Source organism: Bombus fervidus, chromosome 8 (genome assembly GCF_041682495.2).
Source record: "Bombus fervidus isolate BK054 chromosome 8, iyBomFerv1, whole genome shotgun sequence".
In the NCBI taxonomy this organism is placed as follows: domain Eukaryota; kingdom Metazoa; phylum Arthropoda; class Insecta; order Hymenoptera; family Apidae; genus Bombus; species Bombus fervidus.
Window position 1 is genome coordinate 10,260,661 of NC_091524.1, and position 16,216 is coordinate 10,276,876.

At 32.4% G+C, this 16,216-nt stretch overlaps 3 protein-coding genes across 5 annotated transcripts in view; 1 reads left to right on the top strand and 2 right to left on the bottom strand.

Moving 5' to 3' along the window:
- Positions 1-16,216, top strand: part of LOC139989852 (pyrokinin-1 receptor) — a 205,840-nt gene that overhangs the window by 34,936 nt on the left and 154,688 nt on the right. The gene's annotated exons all lie outside the window — the stretch shown is intronic.
- On the bottom strand, positions 1,660-3,211 carry LOC139989862 (glutathione S-transferase-like). Its single transcript, XM_072008536.1, has 3 exons — positions 3,050-3,211; positions 2,477-2,644; positions 1,660-2,272 (listed from the first exon to the last, which is right to left on the bottom strand). Exons 1-3 carry the CDS (start codon positions 3,180-3,182, stop codon positions 1,965-1,967), a joined length of 609 nt encoding a protein of 202 aa, XP_071864637.1. The 5' UTR covers positions 3,183-3,211; the 3' UTR covers positions 1,660-1,964.
- LOC139989861 (glutathione S-transferase) overlaps positions 5,218-16,216 on the bottom strand; it is a 58,118-nt gene continuing 47,119 nt past the window's right edge. For all 3 annotated transcript variants that reach the window (XM_072008534.1, XM_072008535.1, XM_072008533.1), the window contains 4 exons: positions 10,865-11,026; positions 9,586-9,753; positions 7,397-7,539; positions 5,218-6,285 (listed from right to left, as the gene is read on the bottom strand). In XM_072008534.1, coding sequence (XP_071864635.1) covers positions 6,118-6,285; positions 7,397-7,539; positions 9,586-9,753; positions 10,865-11,009 — 624 coding nt within the window. In that variant the 5' untranslated portion in view covers positions 11,010-11,026 and the 3' untranslated portion in view covers positions 5,218-6,117. The remainder of the gene's footprint in view (positions 6,286-7,396; positions 7,540-9,585; positions 9,754-10,864; positions 11,027-16,216) is intronic.

Sequence of the window (16,216 nt, forward strand, 5' to 3'; positions counted from 1 at the left end):
TATTTTTACAAGAAATTTCGGAGTTAAAGCTGGTTGTTATAATAATTTAATAATTAATAACTAAAATGATTATAAGTCGTTAAAAATCAGGCCACGAAAGATCATAAATCTTTAAAAACCAAGAGATAGAAAACAAGATAATTGTCCTCGTAATCGTTTATTTTGATCAAGAAATTTTGTTAGAATGATAAATAACATTGATCTGTGGAGACACATGTTGAAATGAGATGACTTTCTAAACAAAATTGTCGGTAAAAGTTTTTAGAATTAATAATATCAATAAGAATCCTGCACAGTCATTCTCTCGTAAGATGATTTTAACTTTATCACTGGTGTAATAATATTTGAAGATAATGTTATCTATTTATTTATATGTATCCAAAAAAGGCAATATCGACTGATTCTTTAAGTAAGCGGTAAAATATAAGTCATTACCAGATATCGATTGCACAATCTTGTACAAATCAATAGAGCATAACATTCGTGAATTAACACAAGCTTAAGATATTTTGAAGAACGTACAAGACGGAACACGAACAATAAAAAGAGGATGTTAAATACAGAAAATAAATTGAAATTTAGATTATGAAATATAAAAATGTACGTCAATATGTTGGAGTGTAAACTAAAACTGATATCATTTAGACATAATTTAGAAAAATAATAAATTGCGGAAACCGATAGTTAAAACTCCATACGATCGATACTTCAAAACTCTAATCCTAATAATTACTCAGCAATAATTATTGATACTTCATGCTGATTAATGTTTGAACCCCGTTTTTTTTTCTGTATGTGTATATAAATTTCGTATAGTTTGATAAAGCGAAATTAAATTATCATTTTTTTGTACTGCTTCGAACATTGAGGTTTGTCATCTTCAAGGCCGATCACACATAGTTTCAGATTGCGGAGTTGCATGGGTAATTAATTTTGCAATCGGTTTTCCTTTGATATAGATGTGAATACAAATAGCCATTAATTAACAATATACCGAAGCAATTCTAGTTTAATTTGAAATCATCAATCCTTTGATATCTTTGGAAGAATAGTAAAAGTACAGAAAACAAAAAAAAGTGGCGTTAACTAAAAGATAGCTCCAATTTATCTCATAAATATCTGTATATCATGTATAAGATATAAGTGACCAAGATATCGAATTATACAAAAATTGTATGTAATGATTAATACTTGAACGTTACCTACATTTATGTACATGAAAATTTGATCTTTTATTAACTAAATTATTGATCGACAAAATGACATCCTACGTAATTCAACGCCTTGCAAAGTGCAAATAATCCCACATGAACTAAAATGCATATTTTTTTTTTACGCAAGCCTTATCTGTAGCTAGCAACGAGCAAGCAGATTAATTCCTTTACATACGGTATCTTGTTTGTTGTAGGCGAGTTCTCTCGTGGAATCAACCAAGTACTCAACTTTAAAGCGATAACTGAAAAACAACATTATTGTATCGATAAAAATCATGCTTTTTTCGCAGAAATATGTGACTCGTACTTTTTTTAAAGCAAGGCTCATAACGTATTGAATAAAATTATCATACATTTTTTTTGTCCAACATTTGTAAAATACGATATTATCAAGATCACCAAGGAGGTAATCTTTAATTCTTAATGAATATAATAAAAACCATAATTAATGGTTGTTTGATAGTTTTATTATTATCTTTGTAATACAAAAGCGCAACATGATGTCAACAGTTTATATAGTTCGTATGTTTCTGTACGAATACACAAATAATAGTTCTCTATCGCAACGTAATCTAAAGAGAAAACCCTAATTAAATGATAAAAATATCGATAATAACTGGAACTAATGAATGTTAAAAGCGATCAGTATATTTCATACAAACTTCCATCAACGTGATCTGTCCTTTATTCTCTGAACACATTAAGACCGCAATCTTTAAACGCTTATAAGACCATAAGTAATCGTGAAGTTTAGTATTCGTTAGCTGGGCGCCTCTCAATCCAGCTTTTGATGTTAGGCAGAAGGAGGACCTTTTCCTCCAGCAGTTTCAAATTTTCGTAATTTGCGATCAAATCAGACTTGTACATAAAGTTAAAATAATCGAGCAGAGCAACGAATGTTAAATCAGCCCAGGAGAGGGTACCATTGTGGAAGTAACCGTCATTTTCCTTCACTTGCTGGTCCAAACGTTCTAAAATGAACGGTAGTATCTCTTCAGCAGTCTTGCGCTTTGTAGCTTTGACCTTCTCGTCCTGCTCATAGTGGAAGGAGGCAAGTTCTGAAAATTTGTTTTCAATTAAACACTATTCGCTAATGTTATACTAATTTGAATACAGTGTTGTGCGAAATTTAAATGATACTGAAGATAGAATTACAATCCTTTTTAATCCTTTGTCTTCTATGAACACATCTTTTATGAACACATATGTACTATTTGTTATCAATTCTTATAAGTTTTATACAAAACAGCACTGATACTCACTATGACGAACATCATGGATAGTATCAACAGTGGCATCAATATGAAGAGCTTCCCAGTCATCCTTTCCAGCTAAGCCATATTGTTTGGCTAAGTAACGGCAAATAGCTGTAGACTGAGCAATCTTCTTTCCATCAATTACAAGGACAGGAAGCTGGCCATAAGGAGTCGCTAAAAACATACAACTAATAAAATCAAAGATTCTATCAAACAAACAGTTTAGTTTTCCAAATGTATTTCTAAAATTGAAAATCATTAATTACAATTTAAAACTTCATATAAACAAATATAATTAATTTCCTCAGTTTATCATAACAGATTATGTTGCTTCTTAAATATCTCGCTTCCTGTTATCTGTTTTGGCAAATATAATTTATTGATAATTTACCAGCGAACAAAGGGTATTGTCTCCTTAACAATACCTATTGTTTTCCCACATATCTTATAGAGCAATGAAGAGTAAACAATAATCTTTATTATACTCTGCATAATTGTGTTCTACTTTATTTAGCTACTTTAGTTAAATTAGGAAAGATAGGGTTTAAGAAACAGAATTTTTTTAAATTTTAAGCTTACAGGGCTTTATTTCTGGCCAGACGTCTTTGCTGATACGTTCATCTTCAAATGGAGTACCAGCATAGTGGAACAGAAAACGGATTGGTTCTCCCAATGCCGTAATTGGGAAGTAAGTCAATTTATAGTGCGGCATCTTGCTGGAAATATAAGATACACAAAGTAAAAACAAAGATTCATTGATAATAAAAATTATATTATATAAATTCTGAAGTATAAGACTATTTAAATAAAAAGCATCAACTGCTAACTACTCGTATAGCTATTGGTATCTTTATATTTTAATATAGCTTAGATATAAAAAGAATATTATTTCTGGATTCAATAATGTATAAACTTGCGCCAAATATTATAACAAAATATTGCACTTTCTATTTAAGTAAGATAGACATATTACCGGCATTTATCTTTTTTCTATAGCAATGAAATTGTTTATAAAAAAATTTATACGGAAGCTATCAATTAATGCAAATAACGCATTTGAAAATATTAATTACATTCGCGCGATTCGTTGTCTCTAGTATTAATTTAACCATATGGTTTTATACACCCAAGACTTCCCCAACGGTAATTTAATACCATTCCTAGTCGTATGTACAATGTATGTATGTGTACAACTTTCTAACTATAAAACATTCAGCATAACTATATATTTTTCCAGACTTAAGAAACATTTTCTAATTGCATATTTAAATTTATCGATCAATTATGAACATATAATGACATTTATTTCTTTCAACTATTAATTTTCAAATCATCTGCTGTTTGTTTAATTGAACGACGCACCGATTTTCCGTACAAGTATTTTATGTTCATTATTTAGTTATTAATAAAGAAGGAACATTTTCTAATTGTATAAATTTATCAATCAACTGTGAACATATAATAACATTTATTTCTTTCAACTACTAATTTTTAAATCATCTGCTTTTCGGTTAATTGAATGACGCGCCGACTTTCCGTACAAGTATCTTATGTTTATTATTTAATTATCAATAAAGAAGAAACCTTTTTGTAATTGTATACTTAAATTTATCAATTAATTATGAACATATAATAACATTTATTTCTTTCAACTACTACTTTTTAAATCATCTGCTGTACAAGCATTTCATGTTTATTATTTAATTATGAATAAGGAAAAAACATACAAAATATACTTTTTAAACGGTTTATTATACGAGAAACTTTGACTCAGGATATAATTATATAATTACTTACAATTTTGTTTTTAACACCTCAGAGTCGAACCGAGCACAGAAAATTTCCAAGCCGGTTAACGGAAACTTGAATGTGACAAAAGTAACCTTCAGATCTCTATATGTTCTTCTTCCCCTCTATTGCTATCACGTAACTCCTATCTTATTGGTGGAGTTGTGCTGATATGTGAAATTATGGCTACATAAAAGCATCCGGAAAGATTCATTGAACGATTTCTAGTTTAACGTTAATAAATTTCGATAAATTAAAGTTGAAAATTATCTTGATTTATGAGAATATGTTTTCTGTAACAAAACTTAGTAAAAACAAACTATTAAGGCTTATAGATTCCTTAATGATTATGTATGTATTCATAAACTAATATAGCATCATTCGATAAAGCGTCGAACTATACACGACATTGAAGCGCGAAATTTCAAATTCAAGGAAAGATAAATAAAAAATATTACGAATAAATGATATTAAATTTACAACAATCTCATGTAAGGAAACATAAAAGGGAAAAAAGTAGTACAGAAGATAGAAAAATTTATAAAACTGGGTGCTGGGAAATAGAAAATATATAAATTTATGCTATTAGATTTTTTATTGATTTGCATAAAAAAAATTATTTATTTTCAATGTTGATTTAGATGACTAAATTAGCAATAATATTATATGAAATTTTCTATTTTTATCAATCATAATCATATGTGGCGATTGGCAAAATATCTGTTAATCACGATCGCTTTGTTATCAGCAGTAGTTAAATACTTCTGTCGATAAATGAAATAGAAAGATTATACCACAGATGAAATTTTTTTATATCTACATAAAATATATTGCAATTAAAATAGTATTCTTCTATGTAGTAGAAAAATATAAAAAAGTATTCGATAAGGAAAGTAATATTGAAACTATTAACGTAATATTACAAGCGATTGGTGAGAAAAATAACGTAAAACTACTCGTTTCTTTATATGACATTATTATTACATTGCATCAGTCGACAACTTTGCAATTACAACGATTCGATACATATTTTATCGTCTTTTAACGCTTAATCGATAACATTCAGTTAGAACTTTGTATTGACTAGAGATATCGCAACGATCAGAAATATCGATACATATATCAATACTTTTACCTCGTAACTCGTAGACTCGTACACTTCATTGTCCATACAAACTGTGTTACATATGTCCAAACCAAATTTAATTTACATACATTTACGTTTTCAAATTCATCTTTTATCTTCGAAGAACATCATATTTGTACTCGGTATTGCCGGTAAGTACATATTTCGTGCATGTATCATGAAGAGACGAAAAGGGTATCTCGAGTTAAGCATTACTTAAAATAGTACATAGACATCTAGAAATAACATTCGATGGTTTTTCCCTCACTTTATACCTCTTCATATCATTTTAAGGTTATTTCATACTTTCATCGATAAGATATCGTACTTTATTCTGGTATTGTAAAATTATAGGGAAACAGTAAATTCACAAGTACGAATAAAAGAAACAAAATTTTCGAACTTTAAAGAACAAGTTAAAGAGGAAATGACGCGTTTTTAATCTCATGATACTCCATGTTACGAACATACATTTACTATATATTGTGTTCTTTCAAAACACATAATACCTTTCACAAAAGGACAAAACTTAAATTAGACCTTTTATAGTTAAACTTTTAACGTACTCGCAGACACGCAATTTTTTTTTTTTTTTTTTAAATAAAACTGTTACATTTTGCGACACGTGTAACTCCGAACATTTACCAACACAGCGATACCTGCGAAGCGTACACATAGAATGTAGATATGTACTCGTTCATCTTTTTCTCACGCGTATATAATTTCGACATTTTTAGAATTCTGTGTGTGGCCGCTTAGCCAGCCAATCAACAATTGCCGGTATCTCATGAACCCTTTTCTTCAACGCTCGAAGACCTGGATAATTTTCTAAAGCTGTCGCTCCAAAAATATTCTCGAAATTTTCAAGGGCCACTGCAAACACGAAGTCCGCCCATGTCGTCTGAAAAACGGTTTGTATATATTTATTGTGTACCTCCTTTATTAAACAATTTTTTTAATTTACCTTGAAAAATGTGAAAAATCGAAGAGCAATTTTTCACAGCTTTATCTTAGCGGTCTTTTGAATTTTGATATATTGAATCTCTTAACTAGAGATCACTTGCTTTTTAGGAAGAATTTGTATTTTTATTTTATTGTCAGAATTTTGTGGATAATTTTAGAAGCTTCAACATTTGAGGTATCTGTTAATTAAAAATGACGACATTGGTATTATGTAAAAAAAAAAAAAAAAAAAAGTAATGTGTATCCTGAAGCAACGTCGAATGGAAATTAGGCAGTTCTATAAAAATAATCCTCATGATTCCTCAACTTCATAGTTTAATTAAATACAATTCTTCGGCGACATAATTACAAATACATTTACAGGAATTGTGTAATATGATGAATATCTCGTTAAAGAAATTGAAATCTCTAGACTATTCCCTCACTTTCATTTTTGCTATGAACTCTTCGGACGCCAAATATTTTGCAATGAAACATCTATTATTAAACAACATAGTCATACTAAATTAATTTAATGTGACTATTTATTATTATTATATAATAACACAGTGCTGGAAGAAACTGGTCAAGTAATCTGAGGAACGATAATACGTATCTATGTATATGGCAGTGAGAAAAATTCAGATATTTGTAATTAAGTGATTATGCTTATAAACATCATTATATTGTATGTATATGTGTATATTAGACTCGCTGATTGATATTTCGAATGGCATCATTTATCATTCACTAAATAAGAGTCTCATATCCAGAAAAATCACTATCAACATATCTCAATTTTTGCTTTGCTTACGATAATAATAATTTCTATCAAACTTCTTTGATGAGGAAGATACATGAATAATTGTCGAAAAGTTGAAAATCTTGGCAAATTCATTTGTACATAGTAAAGTAACAGGATATTAATGAATTTTAAAGATACACGCTGCTCTCAACAGTTAAAGCTGTCTCGTCGCAACAAAGTTTCAATAATTTTTTATGAACAACATGGCCTAGTTTGCGCAAAGGGTAAAAAAATTTTTTAATTAAATTTGGATAAAAAATCTTACGGTGGAGGCAACGGTGTATCCTCCATTTTCGCCAACAGTCTGCTCGAATTTATTCAAGTAAAATGGTATTGTTTCCTTCAAAAGTTTCGCCTTCTTCTCTTCCTTCTTGTAGTGGTCCTCCTCCGTGCGATATTGGGATATAGCTGAAACGTATATGAAGCCATGTGTTTTTTCCCTCAAACGAAGAGGAAATAAGTTGTGAAAGAAGCAGTAGCCTCTCATAGTTTCTACAATTTCTTCATTCTCTTTGCTTTCGTCAATATTGCCTCTGCAAGTTTCTGTGGTTCATGATATTTGAAATATATACAATGTTACCACCGTGGAAATTGTCTTGGAAACTTGGAAAATCTTTCAAGAGGAACAACATTGCTAACTGAGATTCGAGAAAGGAAAATCAAGTAAATCCTTGCTACTACTTGGAGCTTTTTTATTTATTTCTGACGAGTAAAGTATTCTTATTGAAGTTTGTTTAAAAGTATCAAGAATGTCGAGATATAAATAACCATTTTTGGAAAGGTCAGCAGAAGCAGAATTATCGAGTAAACGTTATGTAACTCTTATTGATTAAGTAAGAGGAGAAGAGAAACGGGGAAAAAGTCTTTTATCTAGGTCTTAATAAAGTATACTATACTTATCCCCGTAAAAGTATCAAAAATAACAACAAGATATAAACAGTCTTCTAGAAATTGAGTAAATATTACATAATTACATCTTGAGCAACATTTTGCGCCTCGGATTTTGCTTAGTCATTATGATAAGCTTATGTATCTGAAAAATTCTTCACGGTCTCTTTGAATTTTCTATATAGATATCTCATGATCATGTGATAACACATAGGAGGAAAAAATAGAGGAAAAAAACAGTGTAAAAAGAAAAGTTGCGTAGGAGTATCGTCGCACCACATCGTTCGCCAATTGATGCACGTCATGGTGATCGTCACGGTTTAAAGCAGACCATCAAAAACACGTTTGTTATCGTATGGAAAAATCTGCGACGTTCCAGCTGTTCAGGTGCATCGAATTGTGAATCATCGGCGGTACGAAGCGAGGCGAGGGACAGAAATAGAGAAAGAAGAAAAGAAAAGGATTCGCGTAAATAATAAAATATAATCGTTCGTTCCTCGTCGATGGCGGATGGATGGCTTTAATGGTGGACGATATCGATAGGATTATATTTTATACATTTGAAACAAATATAAAAGACGAGGAAAAAACCAGAGATACGATCGTTATGATATTATTCAATCGGTAGCCTATTTACCTCGTTTTTTGTTCACCTTCTCTGTCTAGTAATAATTTTTCGATTCGACTGGCGTGACGTTACGTTGGCAGTGTAAAAACACGATTTTAAACACCTGCGGATAGTTGCATGAGTTTCGAGCGATTCCATTCCCTTCGATTTATATTTATGCGATGTACGCGCGGATCGTTAACGCATTATGCAGACAGCAGATGTTACGTAATCACGCATATCGTAATTGGAAATTAGTAACGTTATCGCGTACCAGGATCTTCCTGTCTTCGATCATTGAGTAACACTTCGTTGTCCTCGCTCCTTCCGCGGATAACCAGCGTTTATCACATAGAGACAGGGATTTGCAAAGAATAAAAGTTGTGGAACGTTGAAAGGCGTTGAGAGAAACGCGATGTTATCCCGTTACTCGTTAACGCAGTTAAAAAAATCCCATAGGAAGATTAGGATAATAGATAAACTGGGTCGAGTGTTTGTCGAGAGATCTGAAAGATTCTTCCGAGTTGAGCGTGTGAGATCGCAGAGAAGAAAATTTGGAAGCCATCGAATTCATGATGTCGATAAAAATCTTCAGTTGGAATCGTTGTATCATAACGTAGTCTGCTTATTGTCGATAAGACGCCGATATTTTTATATTTTAAACGGAAAAAAGGAAGAAAACAGAGATGTATTATTTTAAAGAGAAACGAATTTTACGATCAGATTCTTGAAAAGAGAACGATAAAAACTAAAAGTGGCTACTAAAAGTTTCTATCTTCTAAATTTTATCTACGATTCTATAATCTAAAAATTGACTTTTGTAAACAGTTTGACAAACTGTAACATCCGCTTAACGGAAAGACATACGTATCTTGTTTGTACTCGTCTTTTCACAATGAATTCTTGAACGTCTGTCTCCGTGGTGAAACAAATGCAAAGTCATCTCGTCAGTCACTCACATTGCTTCAAATCTCCAAGTGTATCGACGAGCACGTCGCACATCATCGCTTCCCATTCGTCCCTTCCCGTTAGATTGTGCTTCCTCGCCAAGTATCGCGCCACAGCGTTGCTCTGCGCTATCGGTTTCCCGTCTATCTCCAGTACAGGCAGCATTCCATAAGGCATTGCTAAGAACAAACATGGCTCGTATGAACACTGTGTAGAGGGAAACGATCGATAGGAAATCACAACACAGCTTCCGAGGCTGTTGCGTTCTTGTGAATAGATGAATCGAAATCATTTCGGTTTTAATCAACATGGCCTAGTAAGGAAATACAGAAACGTCTTCTTCTTTCTTTTTCTTTTCTTTCCCTACGACTACGATGGACAGGGTATCGCGTGTTTTTGACCGTTGGGAAGGATCTAAAGGTTTTAAAATCAAGGATAAAAGATCGAGTATAAAATTTTTAATTCTCACGGAAAAGAAACGAATCTGTTTGATGCGGTGTACTGAATGTACGAGGAACGATCGGTATCGTTTTGCGGGAAGACCTTACGCAATGATAGTGGACTTACGACTGCGAATAAAAAATTCACGTCGCATAATACTAGACACGGAAAAAATATTAGAAAATGTACACGGTTCTTGTATTGAAAATTGAAATGCAAGGAATATAAATCGAATGTTTCTTGCGAACGTAATTTTGTGTTTTACACCGACAGGATTGATTTACAGACTTGCGTTGATTTTTTGTTTTTCTATCTGCAAGAGACATATAAGATTATATCGAAGACTACGCCGCGTAAAAACTTTTATTATACTATTTACGATACAAATATCGCAACGGAAGATCGACTTTTATGTCTGCTTTGTTCTTGTGTATTTTAAGTTATGTTCTTGTTCGTTTCCCAACTGATTTCAATTTTCTATCCTTTTTTCCGACAAATCCTACAAATTTTTTAAATTAACAAGGAACATAGAAGTATTTTCGTATTCCTATTTTAAGTCACCTATTTACGGTTTTCTCAAAATATTCGAAATGTTTCGATTCATTGAAAGCGATAAAGATTGAAACGTAAAAATTCGGCAATCGTAAGTGAATTAAGTTGGTATTCGATAAACACGATATTACGGAAGGAAAACTTAATGAAAAGTTCGACTCTATTCCGTATGAAATTCTACTTTAAGTAAGTTTAGCCTGCGCGTGAAACGAAAGTTTTATATACAGGAAAGTTCGAGTAAATGGTAGATATCTGAGAGTTGAACGATGAAAGTAAAAATCGATTTCTCGCACTTACATTTCTTCAATTCAGGCCAGCGTTCTTTGGGGATCCTCTCGTCGATATAGTCGATGCCAGCGTATGCAAATATGTAGCGAATATGCTCGGCACGACCACGGGCGTTAAAGTAGATCAATTTGTAAGTTGGTAGTCCCTCGCTCATTTTTCTTTACTTGCCAACTTATAGAGAAGAATATTACAATTATCTCGTGTAATTAACAGACTCTGCGCGTGTTTGTGTATACAGAGAACAATTTATTTATAGATAGAATAATTCGTATAATACGAAAGATAAATTTTATTATAGGATATGTATTTTTGAAACAATTAATTATATCGAAAAATATTTCAAACGAGACCTATTCTGTTCTGAGAAAAAAATAATTAAATGTAATTAGTTTTTTTTTACGTAAACACGTTCGCGATATATAAAGATCAACTTTATCTTTTTAAATAGAATCATATATTTTGTTAATACGTTAAAGTAGCGGATATTTATCTTCGACTTTTTCAAGCCTATCGTATAAAAAGCAACAAGATACACGAAATGATATAATTCTGACAAGGACAACATAAACGCAAGAAGTGTTGATATTGAAAAAAAATATTTAATTTTGTATATAAATATTTTTATATTTAAAAAAGTTTCTAGAACCAGGGAGATCTACAAACAAACAATACCATAAACCGAATGTTTCATGATCCTTTTCTAATTAGAGTGTGTGACAGCATGTGAGAATGTTTCTTAAAAATATGACTTATTGCAATTACTTAATGGCAATTATAAACGATTAAGACTTCCTCACAACGAGGCGATCTATCCAAAGTATAAAACTCGTTATATTTGATGAGAAAACAAATCTCTACTTAGGTTTCATTTCGTTTTATCGCGTTCATAAAAAGCGAATTTGTATGAACACATCGTGCAATTTAGTAATTAGGACTGTTGATCTCGCTGCAACATAGACGAATAGAAAAAAGCCATTTAAAATGATACAACGTCGGGAAGACAATTATAAAAATTATAAATGGAACACAAGATAAAATTGTATTTAATTCTTCTTCTTTTTTTTTTCTTTTTTAATCGCGAGTGTTTGCAAACGAAGTTTCAATCTGTTTGCAATGATAGCAATGGGAGGAGGATGTCTATGAAAGTTATAAATGCGATATTGGATAACATTTCTGCGAGTGGGTTTGTTTTTTGTTACAAATGTTTTTTTAACGAATCCGCAATCTGTTGGAAACAACGGAGCAGTGACGGGACGACTGATAGGGAAATAAAAAAGATCACGTTTTATTTGAACAGACAAGTCTTTGAACTCTATTCGAAGGTCTATTTGAAATGGCACGAGCTCAAAAAGAATGGTGGAAGTTATAGAGGAAGGATTAATTAAAATTCTTATTAATCTGTACGCTTTGTATATTAAATAGATTGATCGGTGCCAAGATAACAAATTATTATGCAAAACAGTAAAGTATCCACGTCTGACATTAATATTGAGAATTACTATTACTGAGAACGTAAAAAGTATAAAATATTACTGTGCATTTCAAGATTAAATGCACAGTAATCTAGAAACAGTTATGGCGCGAAAACAAATAATTTATTAAGAATAAGAATTCTACGTAATCTTGTTAAAAAGCAAAACGTACTTACAACGCGTTTAAACTCTAAATATATAAAGACAATAAGGGGGGGGGGGAAATTAAACGAAGAATCGTATTTTTTGTAAATTTACACAAGATTTTACCTAAAAAAATTGGCCTGTATCAATATCTTTATTTGTCGCTACAAGTTACGAGGGTATTAAAAAATTGGCGACGAATGGACCAGAGATAAGAATTTATCAGACTTGCTCTCGTAAATTTCGAGACGTTGCATCGGATATCCTTGAAAATCTTTGGACAATGGCCTCGACATTTCGCAGCTTCTATCCTCGAAGCGGAAGAACTCGGCGTTAAAAGCGACAGAACTGGAGAAACCCGGTGACCGCGAGCCTTTCACGCTCTCGACAGATTTCTCATCCCTCGTAATCCTCCCGGTGTCACCCATTTTCCACCCTCGTATTGCTATTTGTTGCTTCCAACCAGGCGACACTTCGTTTTGTGATTTTCTTTTCAGTCACGTGAAATACGATCGAACACTTGTTCAAACACACAATTCATATTTATCTAACTCGACAAAACGCTGTGTCACTGAAACGATAGCATTCTTTGGCTTTTATGTAAATTCCAATAAATTATGATAATGTTCATGGAGACATTATTGCTACCTATTTTTTCTGTCGTGATACAAATTGATTTGTGGCTACGTATATATATATATATATATATTTTTGTACTTTCTTTTGTTCTTTCTTTTTAATTTATGTGATCTGAGAGTTACATTTCTCAGAGTTCAGTGGAATTCGATGCTTTATCTTTATCGGTAGAATCTTGCTTGTCATTATCAGTGCGCGGACGTTTACGCGTTTACGGAAAGTTTAAGGATACAAAAATACAGAAAAATGTAGAAAATATGTAAAATATCGAAAGTAGAGTACCTTTAATAATATTTAGTAGCACGTTTGGAAACAAATTTCTGCTTGGCTTTCGTTTCTTTACCTGTGCTCGTAAAGATACGAAATTGCGTAAAGATACACGGTAATTATTGGATTTTTGTTCTCTTTTATCTCATTTTTTTATTCTCAACCTATATGAAATATGAATTAATATTCAACGACGTGCGCTTTGTGCCACGAAATGAATTATCTCGCGTTAAGACTGCTGCAATTCTTACGTTTGATATTTCATTTAACAAGCAGCCGCGCGTTCCTGAGGTGAAAAACCAGCGACCGCCACTCTGAACTTACGCTGAGAATAATATCAGGAAAAGCGAACGAGAGGTGATTAGAAAGAAAATGCAAGGAACAGTGAGAGGGATATCACTAGACTGCGCATTTTCGTGCAAGTATAGCAGGATGTTTGGGAGTGTAAAATTTTAACGAATGCGTATAATATGAAAAAATATATGAAACATCCAAGGTATAGTTTCATTAAACTTATTTTTTATAATGCTTGATAGGCAAAACAATTTTCTATTCAGATTCCACTTCTTCAATTATATTTTCAAAAATACTCGATAAGAGGTACAATTTTCTACCCAGGTTGTGTACCTTTCTAATTATATCTTCCAAAATTCTTGATAGATGAAATAATTTTCCACCGACGGTTTATTTTTTTAATTGCATCCTCAAAAATATGAACCTGCATAACGTTTAGACGTTATTATTTTTTTCGTTGGTACTTGATACGGCTAGCAATTAAATAATGAGAATAAAAAGAATTGGAAGTACCATTTTTGAAAAAAAAATTTGTTTTTCCTTAAAAAGATTGTTTGTATTGATTGATTGATTGTTTGCAGGGAGGCGTAATCATAATGATTCGTGCAGTTTTTAACATTTCATACGTGATATAGGTTGTGTGTGATGTATGTTATACGATTAGTTTCCTAAATTAGACTGTGTGCACCATGTGCCAGCAAATTCCCTCCATCGCGCTTGAACATGTGCGTAGATAAATCTGCCTCAATTATCCCATCAGATAAGAAAATCTGTACTGACCTTCTTAAGCAAACTACATAATGGACTTACATATCTTCTCTTAAGATATAACATTTTTTTTATCTTTAATTAACAGATCTTTGAAATGATAGAACAGAGATATCACAAAATTATATAAACTAGTATAATATACGTAATAAATAAGTTCCGTTATATTTTTCTAATAAATAACATTCTCATAAGCAAACAATTTCTCATAAACAATCGTTTCCCACAAAACTTTAGTTTCGGCACTGGAAGATTTATCTACTTCCGCTCTTCAGTTAGGAAGGATTAATCTTTACGGAACTTCTGGAGCGGCTGAAGATTTCTCACGATGAAACGCGACGAATTCGATACAAACTACGCGGAAATAAAGACAGCTGCGATGGAGGATCGCGGGATTGATATTAATTAATTTATCTGTGGCAATCGTCATATCGATTCGTGACGTTATTACGACAGGCCACGCAACATTTTATTGCTTCTGTTTCTACAATTTAATTACAAAATATTCAATTTCCCGTTGTAAACAAGGAAAATAGGAGTGCAAGTTTGTACAGTTTTTATCAAGATTACGTGCCATTGAAAATATCGATTGATTGATTTCTCATGTCTCGTATTAATCGACATCCGATGTATGAAACCTGGAATATTGAAATATTGGCAAGTCAGTTATATTCAGGTGTTCTATAGATTTGATGTATAAGCCTTGTAACGTGTACTTCTTCATCAGGCGTTTACGAGATACTGAACGATGCTACGCTTGTAGTATTCAAAAATTTTACGTCGATTTATAATCGAAGATTCGATCAAACTGTAGGTAGATTTGAAGATTTTAGGAATTGAATTTAATATTAAGAATATTAGTTGTATAGATCGTCGACGGAAGTCTATTAAACTGACCCTTTCAACAATTCTATACATACTTTTATTATATATTTTATTTTTTAAAAATAACGCGTTTCATAGTTATTAACATGATCAAGGATCGAAAGTATAAAAAATAATTGTGATAATTCGAGCAGTGAAAGCCTCTAGAGTAGTATTATATTGGTCTCTATAGCGACATTGTAGTATCGTGTCATTTTCGAAGTTCTCAGAATTTGTACTGTATCCGATTTCAATGTCTAATATTCTTCCCGGTTCCTGGAAGAATTTCTTCAAAACTATGTTAACCCATGAAGAATGAACCAACAATTTCTCATAATGCTGTTTTATCCAGATTCTTTAAAACTCATGAAATTGCAGAATCCAGATGGAAAAAGTAGAGACGAGATAAACGCGAAGTTTATCCTTGGAATTGCTTATCGTGATCGTATTGTTAGCAAATAGAATTCGATAATGCAAATTCATTGGAAAAGATGGCAGATGAAATTCGCTAAGAATTACGCTCCATGGGATCGCCCACTGCATTCTTCGAAACGATCCTCGTAATTCACAGGCTCGTAAACGGCTTCCGTAACCGTAACGAATTTCAATCTTGTTCACGGATCTCTGACCGCTCGTTTCGAGGGTAACGAGGGGGTTGCGTGTTCACGTGCGTGCAACAGAAGGTGTTATCGTGATTGTAAGGCGCGCTCGAGCAGATAAGTCGAATATGCTCGCGGAAATCGTCGAGATTCATTGCCCAACGCTGGCTGATAGTCGAAATTAACTTCGCTTCGTCCGATTTCCGTGTTCGCATCGCTTTCACGATGGTTAGGCGTTTCTTCGTTCGTTTCTAGGGTTAACCCATATTCGGATGTGCGTACACGTTGAACAGAAAATGTGGTTGGGGGTTGAAACG